Source organism: Solanum verrucosum, unplaced genomic scaffold (genome assembly GCF_900185275.1).
Source record: "Solanum verrucosum unplaced genomic scaffold, falcon-dt-bn FXZP01000297.1, whole genome shotgun sequence".
Classification (NCBI taxonomy): Eukaryota; Viridiplantae; Streptophyta; class Magnoliopsida; order Solanales; family Solanaceae; genus Solanum; species Solanum verrucosum.
The window spans coordinates 201083-219621 of NW_026020215.1; the positions used below are offsets into that span (position 1 = coordinate 201083).

The following is an 18539-nucleotide window of genomic DNA, read 5'->3' on the forward strand; positions in this document are numbered from 1 at the left end:
TAAACCAATATTAGTTTCCATCAATGGGTATGCAAGATTAAGTCTTAAAACAAGCCAAAAGTGAAGAATCCAAGAGACCCAAGTCCAATTTCTTGAAGATGAAACCTTTGAGAGCTCCAAGTTCTTCAAAACCCTCTCCAAAACTTAGAGAGAATATCTCCAAAACTCTGTCTCAAACTTAATAATCTAAAAACTAGGTAAAACAAGGTAAAATCCGCTGCTAAGAGTAAAAACTGAACTAGTATTTATAGTTTTCAGAAAATGTGCTCTGAAGGATCTTTCGGGGACGTTAGTGGGAATCGCCGATGCATTCGGCAATCCGCCCGGTCTACTTCATCGCCTTTCATCAGTTGCCTTCAGCATCTTGTGTCCTGGATAATTGGGCGATGTAGCACTGCTTCACATAGTCACTCGGCGATACACCGACTGCTCCTTTTCACCGCCGATTTGCTCATTTCCTTCAGGGCTTGGCACACTGGAATAAAAGGCGAATATGCTATCTATTGGCGATTCTTTGAATGGGTTCGGCGATTCGCAGATCTTCATTTCTTCGTTCTTTTAGCTTCTTTTGCTCTTTTTTGCTTGATAGTGTCCATGCTTCCCCTTGAACTTCAAGCACCTAAAACTTAAAGGCTTTTTATTAGATATTGAGGTAAAACATGCATTTGAGGACACTAATTTCATCAAAATATAGCCCAAAATGGGTCCAAATCGTGGACTCATCACGGTGGCGCATTGAGCCAGAAGAAAGTTAGCATGGGCAGTTTAGCTTGCTTAGGGGTGTCTAAGCGACATTTGGCCTGAGAAATTCATAATTTGGAGACCAAGTACATCCGATTGAGAATATCTAGGAGAGGTGGGTTGTTAGCCACTATTGAGGTTAATCCTACATTCATAGAGGAAATCAAGGCTAAAGAACTGTAGAATGAGGAATTTGTTAAGCTTAAAGGTAAGGTGAAGTTTGGGGAGACCCAAGACACTACTCCTGAGGAAGATGATATGGTCAAATTTAGAGGAATGATTTGTTTCCCTCGTGTTGGTGACTTGATCCAGAATGTGTTGGCAGAGTCTGATGATTCACGTTATTCTATTCATTTGGGTGTGACCAAGATGTATAGGAATTTGATGCTACTTTATTGGTGTCCTAGGATGAAGAGAAACATTGCAGAGTATGTTTCTAAGTGTCAGAATTGTCAATAGGTAAAGTATGAACATCAAACGCCTGCATGTTTACTTGAGAGGATTCTCATTCATGATTGGAAGTGGAAAAATATAGCCATGTATTTCATGGTGGACTACCCATGACTTTGGTTAAATATGATTCGATGTAGGTTATTGTTGACAGGTTTTCTAAACCAACCCATTTCATTTCAGTTAGAGTGGATTACAACTCTCATCTATCGGCAAATATTTAGGTCAAAGAGGTAGTAAGGTTGTACGGGGTGCCCCTTTCTATCATTTCAGACCATGTTAATCAATTTACTCCAAATTTTTGGGGTAAGTTTCATAAGGCATTGGGCACTCAATTCACTTTTAGTATAGAGTTCCATCCACAGACTGACTAACTGCAGTCAGAGAGGACTATTCATGCATTGGAAGATATGTTGAGGGCGTGTGTAATTGATTTTGGAGACATGGGATCAATTTTTATCCTTATGTGAGTTCTCCCATAATAATAATTATCACTCCAACAATTATGTCACCATTTCAGGGACTCTATGAGAGGGGATATAGATTTCCCATAGGATGGTTTTTGGTTAGGGATGTGAAACTTTTGGGTGCTTATTTGGCTAGGGAAGCTCAGGAAAGGGTGAGAGGGAATCGGGCTATGTTGTTGGCAGCTCAGAGTAGGTAGAAGAAGTATTCAAATCGCAAGGTAAGAGACATGGCTTTTTAGGTTAGTGATCAGGTTCTTTTTAAGGTGTCACCTATGAAAGGAGTCATGTTGTTTGGTAAAAAGGGTAAGCTTAACCCTTGTTACATTGGTCCATTTGAGGTTCTTTAAGGTGACCAATGTGTGGTCAATTGATTACAGGTTAGCACTGCCACCCAATCTGTCTGGGTTCATCCAGCATTTCATTTGTCTATGATAAAGAAGGACCATGGGGATGGAGACTACATCATTAAATGACACTTAATTGTGTTGGACAAGGAATTGCAGTATGAAAAAGAACTGGTTATGATTCTTGATCGGGATGTTCGAAAGTTGTGTAAAAAGAGATAAAATCAGTAAAGATCCAGTGAAAAAGTTGTCTAGTTGAGGAGGCTATTTGGGAGACAGAGAAAGGTATATGTGATAAAAGTACCTTGACTTGTTTGAAGATCCAGGTACTACCCTATTTTCTACTTTAGCCCATTTTTTCTTGTTTGATCACTCTGGGATGGGTGATGAGTAAATTGGTATCTATTGTAACGACCTGACCGGTCATTATGAGTATGCTAATCGTGAAAGAATTTAGGCCAAAAAACTTTTTGATTAGTAACTTAAACTTTCTTTTGCTAGGATAGGCTTAGATGGAATTTGATCTAGGTGAGGTCTAGGGACATCCGATAATTGGGTGGGGTGTGGTGTTGAGGTTTGGTTGATATTTTCTTGTAGCAAAGATATTAAGGATTTCATATGACTTTTCAAAATTGAATTCAGGTAAGTATAACTCCAACAATTGATCTTGGCATGAAAGGTATGTGTCCGGACACAAGAAAAGGGGTTGTGTTGTAAAAAAAGCCTTTCTCCGGAGTTTGAGTCTCTGATGGTCTGTCGAGCACGCTATAGCGCCAGGTGTCCAACTTAAGGCTGGCAATTGGACAGGATTTTTTTCGGTCCGGTTCCCGTACTGGTAAGTCTGGTACCGGTTGAATCGGTAAGGAACCAGTCTTATAGGTACCGAAACCAGTATCGAAACGGAACTCAATTTTTTATCCGATTGATCCGGTTCGGTAAGAACCAGTTCCGATCTGGTTCCTGTCTGGTTGATCCGGTTCCTGTCCGGTTGATCTAGTTCAACGGTCAATTCTAATTTTTTTTAAGTTGAACGTTATATAGCCATTGGGCCCTTTTAGCCGTTGGGCTGGGGCCCAAAACCGCTCAAATAGCCCCCACCCCTCTCTAACCCCTTAACACTATAAATATACCCATATTATTTTATTTAAATCACAAATTCACAAACTATTTCATTAACATCTTATAAAATCTCTTAATTTTCAATCTCTCATAAATTCATAATTATTATTTTGTGATATAGACTTGGAGTTCGGATTTCGGAGATTTATTTGAAGTAAATCGGAAGCTTCAATTGGCATCTCTCAATTCCGGCTTTGGTTATACGTCTACTTTTACGTAGACGTGCGGTACATTCGTTCCAACTTTAATTTTTTATTTGTTTATTAATTAAGTTATTTTATTTTATTTTGTTATATTATCTTGCTTGTTTTTCATAATATTTAATTATTTTAAACTTGAACATGAATTTGGAAAGAAATAGTGGTAAAAGACCAATGTCGGAAAGAAAAGGTAATAGGGGAGGAGGAGGAAGTAGTTCTAGTTCTAAAAATTTGGCACCTAGATTTAGAATTAATACTAATGATTATACTCATGTTGATGAAACCTCTTTTACACGAGACTCACGACCTATTGAATTTAATTCCGAAAATATAGTAGATCATGAGACTTTAAATAGATGTTTTACTAATTTTGAGGAAGAATTAGATGAGGAAGTAGAAATAAATGACGAAGATGATGAGACCCCTACTCCTACTAGTCCGGCTACCGAATTACCGGAACAAGATGAAGTCCCCTCTTTACCTACTTTTTCAAAGGCCGATGTATGTGTTAAAAGATCTTTAGTATGAAAATTTTTGGTACAAAATGAGGAAAAAACTAGTGTTACTTGCACGAAATGTAAATTGACCATGAAACATATGACTACGGGTACACAAGGGGGAACAGTACGACTAAGAACGCATTTGAGAAAGTGTAATAAAGAATTTGCTCGCCTAGATGATATAGAAAGGGCTAATAGAAGTGGAATACCCATACCTAAAAATTCTATGGGAGTTAGAGGTTCTAATATGGTTCAAAGTGTATTAAATATGACTAACCCGGCTAGCCAAAGCACACACTGCACATATAGTAAATAAAAAGATCGTAGAGAATTAGCTAAAATGGTTGTTGTTTGTGGTTAGCCTTTTTCATTTCCTTCACATCCTGGTTTTATTCAGTATATTCGGGAATTGTATAACCCAGATTATGAAGGTATTCCAAGAAGTACAATTAAAAGTGATATTTTTAAATATCAAAAAGAATATTGTCATTTTCTTCGTTGTTTATTTGTTTATTATGATGGTAGATTATCTATTACTTCTGATATGGGACGTAGTCCTAATGGTAATGATTATTTTACAATTACTGTCCATTGGATTGACCATGACTGGAACATGTAAAAACGAATATTAGGATATAAATATGTTGAAGAAACTAAAACCGGTTCTTATATAGCAACAAAAATAAGCTTTATTTTACAATTTTATGGAATATGTGATAAAATAATGAATGTCACTTTAGATAATGCTTCTAATAATTTAAAAGCAATTGATTATTTAAAATGTAGACTTTGTCCAATTGATAATGATTCGTTTCATATTAAGTGTGTCGCACATGTGTATAATTTGATAGTAAAAGATGGTATTTCTCAATTTGGAATTTCTTGTGAAAAATTAGACTTGCTTGTAATTGGATTTTTAAAGCTAGAATTACAGAATTTAAAAATTGTTGTAAAGAATGTGTACTTGAATATAGAAAAGTTCCAAAAAAAGTATGCACTAGATGAAATTCTTTATTTGAAATGCTTCAAGTTGCTTATATTTATCAAGAGCTGGTACAATTAGTTTTTAATGCTCATAATGCGGACCCGAATTTGAGAATTAGCTATGAAGATTGGGAAAATACAAAAGAACTTATTGAATTTTTAAGTGTTTTTCATAAAGCAACAAATGTTGCTTATGGTCAATAGTATCCAAGTATTTATTCTGTTTTAGTAAATATTTGTGTTATTTCATCTGAATTTGCAAAATATAAAGGAAAAGATCGATTTGAAGATTCCCTTGCTTTTATGATTGAAAAATTCAAAAAAATATTTTTTTCCTATTCATCAAATTTATTTGACTGCTACTACTTTCAACCCAAATTACAAATTAAAAGGTGTTGAAAGAATGATTGAAAAGATTTATGCAAATTTAGAAATTAAAGATGATGAAACTCCTAGTGTTGAAGATTGTAAAAGTAGCATATATATAAAAGCAAGAGAGTTATATAATACATATAAATCTATGGAAAAAAATATTTCAATAGTTGAACCTCTATCTTGTAGGCCTAGAAGTGATGATACGGATGATTGGATGGATGATTATCTTAAGCTTGAATCATCTACTAATAATGATTTTGATTTATATTTCAATCAGGCACGGGAAAAGATTAGGCATGAAGAAGGACAACTTCAAGCTACAATATTAGTATGGTGGACGAATCGTGAAAATCAATTTTCGACCATTGCTAGGATTGTTCGAGATGTGATAGTGATTCAAGCATCATCGGTCGCTTCGGAGCAAGCCTTTAGTGCGCGAGATTTATGATTGGAGATCATCGATATTCATTAGCAAAGGATAGTTTGGAAATATCAGTGTTGTTTCAAGATTGGGTCAATGCCGAAAGAAGAAATACCGGACTACCACAATTAAATAGCCAAATAGAAGACGAAATAGATGAAATATTTGGTGATAATAGTGATGATGGCATGGAAGCAATGGAAGAAGAACGACAAATACAAGTTTCAAAAAATGTTTCTTTTGAAATGATACAAAAGTTACGAAAAGATTTTAAAAAAAGTTTCAATTGTTAGTAGTGAGTACTTAGTACAATAATTAATATTCAATACCTAGATTGTGTACTCTTTGTCTCTTTCTAATATTTATATTGTACAATTTATTTATTTGAATAAATATACGGCTATTCCCCTTGAATTTCTTTTAAAATAGTCCTTTATATTTATTCCAACTATCCAAGGCATTTTACAAATTTAATTTTCAATTATTTTAATATTATTTTAAACTTTAAACTTTAATATAAAATTGAATTTTAAGGTTGAAACTTTAAATTCAATATAAACTTTAAACTTTAAAGTCAATTTTAAACTTTAAATTCAAATTTTCAATATAAACTTTAAAGTTTAAAGTCAATTTTAAACTTTAAAGTTTAAACTTAAATTCAATTGAAATTAAAGTTTCAAGTTTAAAATTGAAGTTTTTTAATAATATAATATTATTAATTAATAATATAATATTATATAATAATTAAAGTTAATAAAAAAATACCAGTACATAATGATCCGGTAAGAACCGGTTCCTATCTGGTAACTAAGGGACCGGGTGGAATATTTGGGAATTTTCGGTAAAACCGGTTCCAGTAAGATCCATTTCTGGTAAATAAATTCGGTAACGTGTCTCGGTTCCGAAATAACCCCAAAATCCCCATTTGGTGCACTTTGTGTTCTTAAATTCGGGAGGGGAGATTTTGGGTATTTTGCACATGTTTTTTCACGAAATTCATTGATAAATGTAAGAATTTTACTCCCCAACCTTATGCGTTAATTGTTAAGCCTTAGAATCTAGGTTATTGCCCTTGGGGGAGGTTTTGACATGATCTAATAATGGAAAAAGCCCTAATTTGGGAAAGATGATCATATTTTGGCCAGTGTTAGGATTTGTTGATAATCCGAGTCAGTTAATAGACCATTAGTGATTGATTATTGTTTATGTTTTTTGTTTTAGACCAAGAACAAGCCAAGGGACGTCGCAAGGGGAAAGCTCGGGTTATTTAGAGTTTCCAAGATGCTTGATTCGAGGTAGGTGATGATTGTATGTTTTTTATTTATGTATGTATGCATGTGTACTGCTTTGTAATATCATTTGTGCAATGCATGGTAGGGAGACATACGAAATTACATCATGTAGGTAATATCGTGCAATGAACTTGTTATTGTAACTTTGTGGTTATCAAATGGTATTGTTCATTGTGTTATGTGATTGTTTGAGATTATTGGTTGGCTCGGGTACCATGCCGGTACACTAACTATGGATGGCTCGAATTCCATGTCGGTACACTAATTATGGATGGCTCGGGTACTACGCTGGTACACTAACAGTTTGGATTTGGATTCCATGAATGATTGTGGTTCCATTAGAGGATCGTGCATTGACATTTGTGATCATGTGGGACATGCATTCAGGTCTTGTTGTTATTGTTGTTTCCTAGCATGTGATAGAGAGTCTATATGGTTTGATACTTGTTGTTATATGCATTGTTCTATGTTACTGCATTTTAGTAATATATTTACATTCATAACTTGGACTGACTATGTGGTCCTACCAGTACATTGTGATTTGTGTACTGATATTGCACATATTATTTTCTTGTTAAGTACATGACATCTTCCACCGACTTATTTGAGACCTCAATTGAGGGATACATGATTTTGTATCCAAAGGTGAGCTACATCTTTCAGGCTACAATAGATTCCTCTATTTTTCTTGCCATCTTTTAGGACACATACATTAGACTTCAGTTTCATGTTTAGTTTTCGGGGTTACATCCCCAATCTTGATTATTAGAGTTTTGGTATGGTAACTTTCAGCTCTTAGGATTTATTTTCCGCTTTAAATGTTTTGGCTATTGAGTTGAGTTTATGGGGACTCAATTCTCTAGTTGTCTAAATTACTTTCTTTATTTTGTATGATAAACTTGGTTTTTATGAATGATGTTGAGTTGGTTTCAAGTTAGTTTTTTGTTCTCCCACCGGGTGACTTAATGTGGGTGCAACTCATGATGATCAAGGTCGTGACAATACCTAGGCCAACCATATAGATATCATGTACCACATGTGGTCTCCGAGCCAACAAAATATGTATCAAACATGGTACCTAGCCAACCAAGAGATATCATGTACCAAGCTTGGTACCTGAGAACCATTAGTATGTACCAAGCGTGGTACCCGAGCCATCCGACAATCACACATGACAATCACAATCACAACGCATAAAATCACACTAGTATGTCCAAGTAAGCATATCCATTGTATGAGATTTACACAAACTAACATTTCAGTTTATACTCCTTTTATTTCCTAAATCATACATTATTACTTACCTCTAATCAAGCCCGAAATGCTCTATTGAATCTAAGTTTTCCCCTTGTTATGACACCTAGCTTATTCATGGTCTACCAACAATCAATATAACACGTAAACGGATCTAAAAGGCCTAAATACACCCTGGATTATATCTTAATCCCAAATCCAGACCAATTTCATGATATTCCCACCCAAATTAGGGTTTTCCCACCATTAAGTTAAACCAAACTTTCCCCATAATGTCATTACAATGAATTTTAAGTCCTAGTAATCGAATTTCCATGCTATGAGAGTAATTTACTTACCTTTATCGATGGTCACATGAAAAATAAGTGAAAATGGCCCTAGTCGCCTTTGCATTTACCCAAAATGTTCTTGGATGATAATGGACAATTTTGGGGAATTTCCTGCATTTGCAGCGACTAACTCCACTATAGCGGCTCAATCCCGCTATAGCAGCGACACTGTAGCGGGATCTTCCACTATAGTAGGAAATAATTCGACCGCGACAGCGGTGTGTCACCTGTTATAGTAGCTTGCAAAAAACAAAACCTCAAAAATCTTTCCAAAATAGCCTATTTCGCAACACAACTTCAAACATCAACGTTCCAAACCAACCCTTCACCCAAGTTCGTTATCGGGAATTCTATTCACCCGAATTCACTTTGGGAAAGTCCTACGAACTCCTTATCGTCTTAGCAACAGGAAAACAAATTCTACTTAGACATTTCTCCCAATCTTTTTTCCGAATTTCTCTGGATCTCATCTCACTAAGATTTCATCCAAGCCTAACCTAGCCTGAACTTTCCAACTTACTATTTCAAGAGTTTTCTCACCTATTCTCTTTCACTAATAGTTCACCGACAACGACGGAAAAGATGGTTACATTTATTTTCATATGGTTATTTAAATGTTGAACTAAACTAAGAAAAAAATAGAACTGAGACTAAGGGCATCTCCAACCGTAAACTCTATTTTACTCTCCAAATATAGAGTTCTCTATTTTTCAGACAACCAACTTCAACCCAATTCTCTATTTTAGTCTCTAAAAAAGAATCTTTTTCTCTCTCCTCAATATTATATTATTATTTCTATTTCATTCTTATTTACTTATTCATAATATAAATCCTTTATTTCTTTTTCCCAAATAATTACTTATATAATTTTCATGTGATATAAAATTTTATTTTTTCAAATTTTTTATTTAATATAAAATTATATTTTATTCTAAATTTCTAAATAACATAAATTGCAAGAAAATATTATATAATATACAAAATAATAGGCAAATTCAAATAAAAGTAAAATACAATTACATAAACATTACATAGACACTCAACTTTCAAAATTATTATGTTGCTCCCATAAATGTTCTATTAATGCATTAAGGAGTTCAAAATGAGTATTTTTGTCCTTAATTTTTTTATGTCTAGCTAAAAATTGTTCAAATGGAGAATTTCATTTATCATCATACCCTAAAAAAAATTCGAATAGTGCAAAATTTAGAAACGTCCTACCGGATTACTAAATTATTGTTGTGATAAATTAATTATTATGTTATGTATTGTATTTTATCTTGTATTTAAATTATTATGTTATGTATTGTATTTTTAAATTAAATTTTTCATCTTATCATTTTAATTTTGTGCATTCTTTATAGTGAAAATTAATAATAAAATAAAATTATATTATTTTCGAAAATTAGAAAAAAAATTAAAATACTTTAATTTGACATGAAAGTAGTATATATTAAATAATATATTTTAAAATATTACATTACATTTAAACAGAATTATGAATATTAGATATTTAATTAATGACATTATATGTAAAATAATATGTTAATTAGAAAATTTAAAAAAAAAATATTGAAAAAAGTGAAATAGAGAGTGTGAATAGTAATTCTCCAGATTTGGAGATTTACTATTCAACTCTCTGAATATGAAGAATAGAGAATAATATGGAAAGAGGTTAGAGTATTCATTCTCTATTTTACTCTTCAAATATAAAGAATAAAAAATAAAATAAAGGTGGATCGGAGATGATCCAGATTAGGAAGGGTCGATCCTATTACATGTAGTATGGCTAGTAAAAGTTTTCCAAACGACCCCTAAGTGGCAGGAACAAGAAGATAAACGTGTCAAACTATCATTGGTATAGTTTCGTGTCAATCCCACTATGAATGTAAACCATCGTTCAGTGCCCACTGATATACTCTTAGCAGTATAAAATAATAAATAACTCCATTAATTGTTTCTGTATAACTGGAAGCTCCTAGTTTATAGTGCATAAAGCAATAATCAAAAGGAAGAAGAAATTAAGGGGAAATGGGTGAAAAGGGTTTACAAACGCCGGCGAGAAAAGTGTTTTTGTGGGTTCGAAAGCAATCCAAGAAGGTGAAGACTGTTTTAGGTGTTGTTACATGCCTCACCTTACTGATTACTCTCAGATTACTCATCCATGATCACAATCACTTCTTTGTTTTGGCTGAGCTTGTTCATTTCATCGGTATCTTATGTTTGATTTACAAGTTGTCTACTCTCAAAACTTGCTCAGGTAATCTCCTCTTTCACTAAATTTCTCCGTTGACCAAAGAAAAATTTGGACTTTAATTTTTTTTATTTTCAATTACTTTGCTGCGCAGTTTATATAATTAATTTGTGTAAACATATACATCAATTTATTTGCTGTGCGATGATTGAAAATTTAGGAGTTTGCTTGAGTTCTGTAGTACTGGTTTCAAGCCTGTGGTAACTGAATATGCAGTTGGTTGTACAGATACAAGTCTGCGTTGAGTGATATATATTGTTGCTAATATTGGTTTAAAGTGTATCAAATATTGTTGGATATCTATATTGTACATAATAATCTGAACATTAGTCCAGACATCCTTAAATTGTACAAGTACCAAATAATATGAGCATTAAGTTATTCTGAGTTTTTGCTTTGCTGATGTTATAGCGATCTGCGTTATGTTTTACAAAGAAAAGAGCCACGTCAGTGAAACTAGAACTTAGTTTCTGAAGTGCAAACGTTGGCTATAGTGGGCAGGGGCGGATCTAAAAAAATTTACACTATATATATAAGATCAATTTTTTTGTGTACGTGTATATATTTAAAATTGAACCGCCTGAGCATATGTCAAAGGAGTAGCTCAGTGGTTTATGGGGGTCAGGATTCAGCCTATGTGAGCTTTGGGTCACGGGTGGGTTCGATTCCAGACAACAACATTTTTTTTATTTGAACCCCCTTGATAGAATTCCTGCCTCCGCCACTGATAGTGGGTATGAGGAGAGGTAGAGATAGGTCGAAGAAGTATAGGGGAGAGGTAATAAGATAGGACATGGCACATATGTAGCTTATTGAGGATATGACCCGAGATAGGAAGATTTGGAGGTGGAAGATTAGAATAGAAGGTTAGTAGGTAGTCAAGTGTGGTCTAGTTTCCTCATCAATATTGTTTTTATTACTCTCCTACTATCTTAGTCTTCGATTTTATTGTTTCCTTGACTTTGGTTATCATATTATTTGTTGTTGGTACTCTTATCTTCTCTGTTTGTTTCAGTATGGATTCTTCACTACATAATTTGTTTTACATACTTGATTTTTTATATGCTTCACTTGAGTCGAGGGTCTATTGCAAACAACTGCTCTACCTTCTCAAGGTAGAGGTAAGGCTGCATACGCACCACCCTCCCTAAGACTCCACTTGTGGGATTACACTAGGTATGTTGTTTTAAAGGTATGTTGTTGTAATTTGTTCTGTTCTTGGCCGTTAACATATTTGATTAGTGACATTATCTTATTAATGATTCATCATTGGCCAAAGCAGTAAAAAGCACTTACGCAATGTATTTTAACTTTTTCAAATAAGTTGCGAAATTCTGTATGACCCAACACCTTTAGGCAAGGTAATTGTTCAGTACTTAGTATGCTTCAGTTTTCCTACAAATAGATAGGTTAAAACAGTATGCTTATCTATATAATCTCGGTCGTGTGTAATGTGTATATAATCCTGTCATGAGAAATGTGCAACTCCCAAGTCCATGTTATTACAGTCAGGACTGCAATAATTCAAAAGTTGTATCGTCCATTGTAATTCGTAATTATGTTTCAAATATCGTCTGCTTTTTCTTGTCACTTTTCATCTGATGATCTGTCTTCACCTGCTATGACAAGGCTTGTCACTGAAGAGTCAAGTGCTTACGGCAATCTTTCTGGCTGTAAGAGTATTTTGTAGTTTCATCATGGAAGGAGATATACACACCATTTTAGATTTTGTTACACTTGCGGCAACATTGTGGGTAATATATATGATGAAGTTCAAGTTGAAGTCGTCCTTCATGGCAGATCTGGATAGTATGCACTATTGGTATTTGGTAAATACAATTTTCCCGCTGCTTTCTGTTGTCCTGATTGTTACTGCAATCGAACTCTAGTTTTATACTGCTCCCTTTTTGTGATTTGTATAGCACGTATGTTTCTTGCAGAGTTGGTGTCAGGGGTCATGTCCGACACTTCACACATCAAACATAATAGGAGAACATGTTCTTTTTTACCTTGTTTACAATCCTTGATGTTGTTTTCTTTCAAACAAGACATTGTCTTTCATTCTTTTCCAGCGAATCACTCCAGAATTTTGAGATATTTTAGATGAACATAGATTGTTTACCACGAGAGCAAGAAAAATATGAGAAAGAAGATCAAGATTTTTCTATTACAGTACTGAAGGATGTTTCTGGTACATCTATCATCGACAACAATATATGACTTTATTATGCGAACGTATATGTGTGCTTATGGTTTTGTCTGCCAAATGATTGTAAACTAGTAATAGAGATAATATGCAATGTATATTGTTGTGTCATGCATTTCTTTTGGGTAAATCTGAGCCGTTTAATGTGACAAACCCCTTCAATTCTGTTAAAAAAAAATTATTCATTGCATAACTGCCATTTGTTGCTTTGTTGCAACATCTGTAGCTGTTGAACATTGAAAATGTAGAACTCTTAGATATTTTTTAGTTTTGTATTTAGGTTTTGGTAGTTGAAAAACAGATAATGGAAATTACTAGCTGGAAGTAGCTTTATAGGTTTTCAGTCTATATGCAGTCAACTTGATTTATTATAGCAGACTAGTACACATTTTGAAAATAACTCCATCTCCTGCTCATCTCCAGCTGGTTAAGGCTGCATGAACTTAGCACAGTGCACAATTGAGATTCTCAATATTCTATTTTTGCAAAATATATCTTCTTGTCATTGTTGGTTATACTTTATATGATGTACCTCTCCTATAGCTGCTTCTGTGCATGATAGTGATAAAACTGTAGGAAGTCCTTTATGTTTCCCAGTAAATAGATTCGATGACATTCTTTACCCATTGCACCTTTGCACAGATTGTGCCTTGTGCTGTTGCTGCCTTTTTAATCCATCCTTCTACGGCTCATAATTTCTTCTTCCGGGTTCTTTGGGCTTTTTGTGTATATATGGAGTCTATCTCAGTGCTGCCTCAGCTTCGCTTGATGCAGAATGTCCAGGTTTGTATCTTTCCTCGGAGGAAAATCATATGTTTGTTTGCAGACCTTACTTTCTAGTGTGAATAGCTTATATATATAGTTCATATTCTTGTATTACAGATAATTGAGCCATTTACAGCACATTATGTGTTTGCATTGGGTGTTGCAAGATTCTTGGGCTGTGCTCATTGGATTAATCAGGTTTGTTTTGAAGTGTTATTTTTATGGCTTATAACTTTAGAATCAAGTAGAGCAATTGTATAAACCCCCACCCTCTTTTCATTTCTTCCCTATAATTCCAGACTTGTTCATAAACAGGTCTATGACACTAGCGGAGCATATCTATATTTGGCTGGACGGGGTTACTTTTGGATACCAATGGTCTTTTTGGCAGAAATTGTTCAAACGTTTATTTTGGCCGATTTCTGCTACTATTACATAAAGAGGTGAGAACCATGGTAGCTCACTAATTCAATTGCTTTCTTGATGATATCTTTGTTTGTGTGACGAATCCTCTAATTTTTTGCAGTGTCGTGAGTGGTCAACTTTTGGTACGCCTGCCACAGCCGGTATAGAAGTTCAAATTACTATATCCTACAAAGTGTAACATATGTTGTATTTCTTGTGTTATGGTGTGGATATGGAGCTTCTTCTACCTCTTTATTTTCTGTTTTTCATCTTCTCCTTTTTTTCTCTAGTTCCTCTCTTGCCAATGCAACTGAACATGTAAATAAATAAATAAATAGATGCATTGCCTTGACTGATCTTGCTTTTAAAGTTTCGAGCACCTAATCTTTTGGAGATTGTGTGTGTGCTATGCTGAACCAAGTTGATAAAGCGCTACTTCTACACGAATCATTGAGGCGATACACTCTATTCAAGTTGCGTCTCGGTGTTTCAAAAATATAACAGACGTATATTGGGAAAGAAATGCATGCATACAAGCCTCGGGCGTGGTTTAAATTGAAGGAGAATCACTCGTAGAACTCAAGAAATTCTCTGGCAGAATTTACAAAATAGTGCTATGTCCGGTAAATATGCGTCTTATTTACCCAAAAAAAAAAACTCAAATGAGGAATCCTTTTGAACAGAAAAGAGTTTGGTCAATATACACCCACTTGAATCAATCCTTGAGCTTCTGCAAGTAACAACTTAATACTTATGGTTGATGATTTTGCTTTTGCCAGATGATCAATCAGTGCACAATCGTCAGATAATTGAGCCCTTTACTGCCCATTATGTGTTTGCATTGGGTCCTCAAAGATTCTTGAATTGTGCTTATTGGATCGTTCAGCTACTCTTATTTTCTGTCTTATAACTACTCTATTCTGTTGTAAATATAAAATAAATTCAACAATTTAAGCGTGTTTACTGAACAAGAAAAATATCTGATTGGTACACATAATTTGATTGGTTCAAGAAAAATAAACAATGTCCGTGCTTTTCTTCTAACAGTTCAATTTTTTAGGCAAGACTTGCATAATTCAACATCCTTCCTTTAGTCTTCTGTTTTATTGGACCTCACCAATGTTTCTCACAAAACTTTTAGGAGTAGTTTGGTTACTGTATAAGAGACATCTTATTCATGTATAAAATGTTACATTAGCTTTACTATGTTGGGTAGAAGTTTCGTATTAGGTATAAAAGTCAACATAACTTATATCATGTTTGGTTGGTAAGAATTTAAATGTTGTATAAAAGTTATTCATGTATTAATTTATACATTTTTTATAGTCCTACATAATTAATACCAACATAACTTATGAGGGAATCTATGTATAAAGTTATGCAGGGTAGAAGGTGGAATAAGTTATGTGGGTATTAGTTATACATGTATTAAAATGATAAATTACATAATTAAATTATTTTATCTTTTTAATTGGAAACTTTACTGTTTTCTATATACGTTTGTTGTTTTTATTTTATTTTTATATATAGACCATTTTCATTTCTTTTAATTTATTTTATTTTTTTAATTGGAAACTTTACTGTTTTCCTATCTACATTTGTTGTTTTTATATCTTATTATATATAGACCATTTTTATTTCTTTTTATATATTTATAGCTTTTATTTATTTATGCAAATATAAATATCTTTTTAGTATTAGAAATTTGATTGTATATTTTTTGACGGTACATATGCTTATCAATTATTAGCATTATATATTATTCAATATATTCCACATTTTATTAGCATTTATTATTATTTTGTAAATAATATATATTAATAATTTACAACAAGTTTAATATTCAATAGTTAATAATTCATGTATTATAATCTTTACATAACTAAATAATACCTACATAACTAATATTCGCATAGCTAATACCCGCATAATTAAACCCTGCATAACTAATACATGCATAACTAAACTCTGCATACCTCTAACTACTAACCAAACAGCCCCTTATTGCTTATAATAATTACATAGAGGCTATACATGTTCAAGTGTATGACATTGGTGGGGCGTATCTATATTACTTCCTCTGTTTCTATTTATGTATAACCATTTCGGATTTCATGTGCATTAAGAAACTAAGTAAGGTTACTACCCTTATTTAATTATTTTGGAATTCAAGTTTTCAATCAATGAATATAAATTAATTAATTTTGATTAATTAATTTAACCAATGAACATGAATTATTCACTTAGCTTTTCTAAGTTGGTCAAATGTATATTTTCAAGGGTAAAAAGAGAATAATATGGTAATTTATGCATTGATTTTATGAAATGACAAGTATTATGGACTAACTATTTATAGAAAGGGATGACATATAAAAAGGAACGAATGGAGTACGTTTTTGTCATAATTTATACGGAAAAGGACAAAAATACCCCTAAACTATCCGAAAAGATTTAAATATATCCCACATTCACCTGTTGGTTTAAAATTACCCCTCAATCCACCTTTTTGGTTCATTTTTACCCTTAAAACAACAACTTTTTCTTTTTAAAATATTATTATTATTATTAATTATGTGACATCTTTCTATTGGATAAATTTAAATTACAACCCATCAGATTTTCTCCTACCCGCCCCGATCCGTATCCACATTTCTTAACCCAGATCCAAATAAAACATCCATCAGAAATAAAACACCCATCAGATTTCAACAGTTGCAGCTATTGGTATCAGTTTATAGTAAAGTTTAACGTCTATTTTTACCGATTACACTGTGTAAATTAAATGTAGCTAGTATTAAACATGACCCATCAATCATTTGGGACATGAGAATTGTTAGTGCTTAAAAGAAAAAGACCGTATTTCCTTATCTTTTACTAGCTTAATTATCCACTACAAAAATACTTGAGCCTCTGCAGATACATTAAAAAGTATTCTACTTCATACAGTATACAGATCGTACCATCAATACACACAAAAGTAGTTTAGTTTGAAGCTTTTCACCAACAGCTCCAACTAGTGCATCTAATTAGATTTTCATAGATTGACTTGGCTGTGAAAACATAGATTTGAACTTCAAATATGGTATGCATCTCATTAGACTTTAAAAGGGAAGAAGAAAATAGGTTATTAAATTTAAGGGGGAGAGATAGGATCATCTGATGCATCTTTTAATTGGGTCTAGGTTAAGAAATGTGGATATGGGTCAGGGCGGGTAGAAGAGAATTTTATGGGTTGAAATTTAAATTTATCCAATAGAAAGATGTCACATAATAATTAATAATAATAATACAATAATTAAGAAAAGAAAAGGTTGTTAGTCTTAAGGGTAAAAATGGATCAAAAAGGTGGATGAAGGAGTATTTTTAACCCAATAGGTGAATGAAGGGTATATGTAAACCTTTTCGAATAGTCTAAGAGTATTTTTTGGCTATTTTTCGTATATTATATGATATGGATGAAATTTGAAGAGTCAATCAAAAAAAAATTAAAATATTTTAGGTTTTTTCTTATTGTGGCATATAATAATTTTTACATCAGTTTTAAATAATGTATGTTATTATTTTTATTCCAATTTATATGGTATAGATAAAATTTGAAGAGTCAATCAAATTTCTATATAGATTTTAAATATTTTAAGTTATTAATTTATAGTACTTTTTACATATATTTTTACATATAGTGTAATTTTTTATCCTAATTTATGTGACATTGATAGAGTTTGGAGAAACAAATAAATTGTTTGTATTATTTTTTAATATTTTAAATTATTTATTATTGTAATATATAATATTTTTTATATAATTTTTAAATATATAACCAACTAAAAAAAGTAAGATAAATAAATTTAATACAAAGAAAGTAATAAATGGTAGGGGTGTCAAAATGAGTCCAAATATAAGTAACCAGACAATAATTTTAGGATAAATTAGCTAATTAGTCAAAATCCCTAATAATTATTAAAAACATCTACGCTTTAAAATAATTATTAAAAATGTCAAAATATCAATATTTTTTAGCAAATAAAATGTATCCTACCTTCCTTTTATTTCTCAATTTGGACCCACTTTTTTACTCCATTACGGGTGAAAGAAAAAAAATAAAAGACCTGATTACCCACTTTTCTCTTTATAATTTTTTTACCCAAATTCTATCCTTTCTCTTTCTCTCTCTCACGATTTCTTTTATTATTCCATATTGACTGATTTGTGATTGTTTCCATTAAGGAAGAAAATTTTGAAATAATCAATTGAGATTTCAAAGTGATTTCGTTGAACTTCGAGATTGTCGGTGAAATATAAAAACGATCAGGTATTCTTTAATTTATTTGGAAATGATTCGAAAATGGCTATTTAAAAAGTTATTCAAAAATGGATTTGGATCGTATTTTGTATGTTGGATCTTCACCTGAATATCTTCATAAGTTACTATCCGA

The 18539-nt window shown here is 32.6% G+C and overlaps 2 protein-coding genes across 2 annotated transcripts in view; both read left to right on the forward strand.

Moving 5' to 3' along the window:
• The window catches only part of LOC125830644 (uncharacterized), a 141313-nt gene extending 126871 nt beyond the window's left edge, over nucleotides 1-14442 (forward strand). The window contains exons 2-7 of the mRNA XM_049509819.1: nucleotides 10505-10736; nucleotides 12360-12559; nucleotides 13579-13719; nucleotides 13819-13899; nucleotides 14017-14144; nucleotides 14228-14442. Coding sequence (XP_049365776.1) covers nucleotides 10508-10736; nucleotides 12360-12559; nucleotides 13579-13719; nucleotides 13819-13899; nucleotides 14017-14144; nucleotides 14228-14273 — 825 coding nt within the window. The 5' untranslated portion in view covers nucleotides 10505-10507 and the 3' untranslated portion in view covers nucleotides 14274-14442. The remainder of the gene's footprint in view (nucleotides 1-10504; nucleotides 10737-12359; nucleotides 12560-13578; nucleotides 13720-13818; nucleotides 13900-14016; nucleotides 14145-14227) is intronic.
• Nucleotides 1-18539, forward strand: part of LOC125830633 (xanthotoxin 5-hydroxylase CYP82C4-like) — a 226560-nt gene that overhangs the window by 94245 nt on the left and 113776 nt on the right. The gene's annotated exons all lie outside the window — the stretch shown is intronic.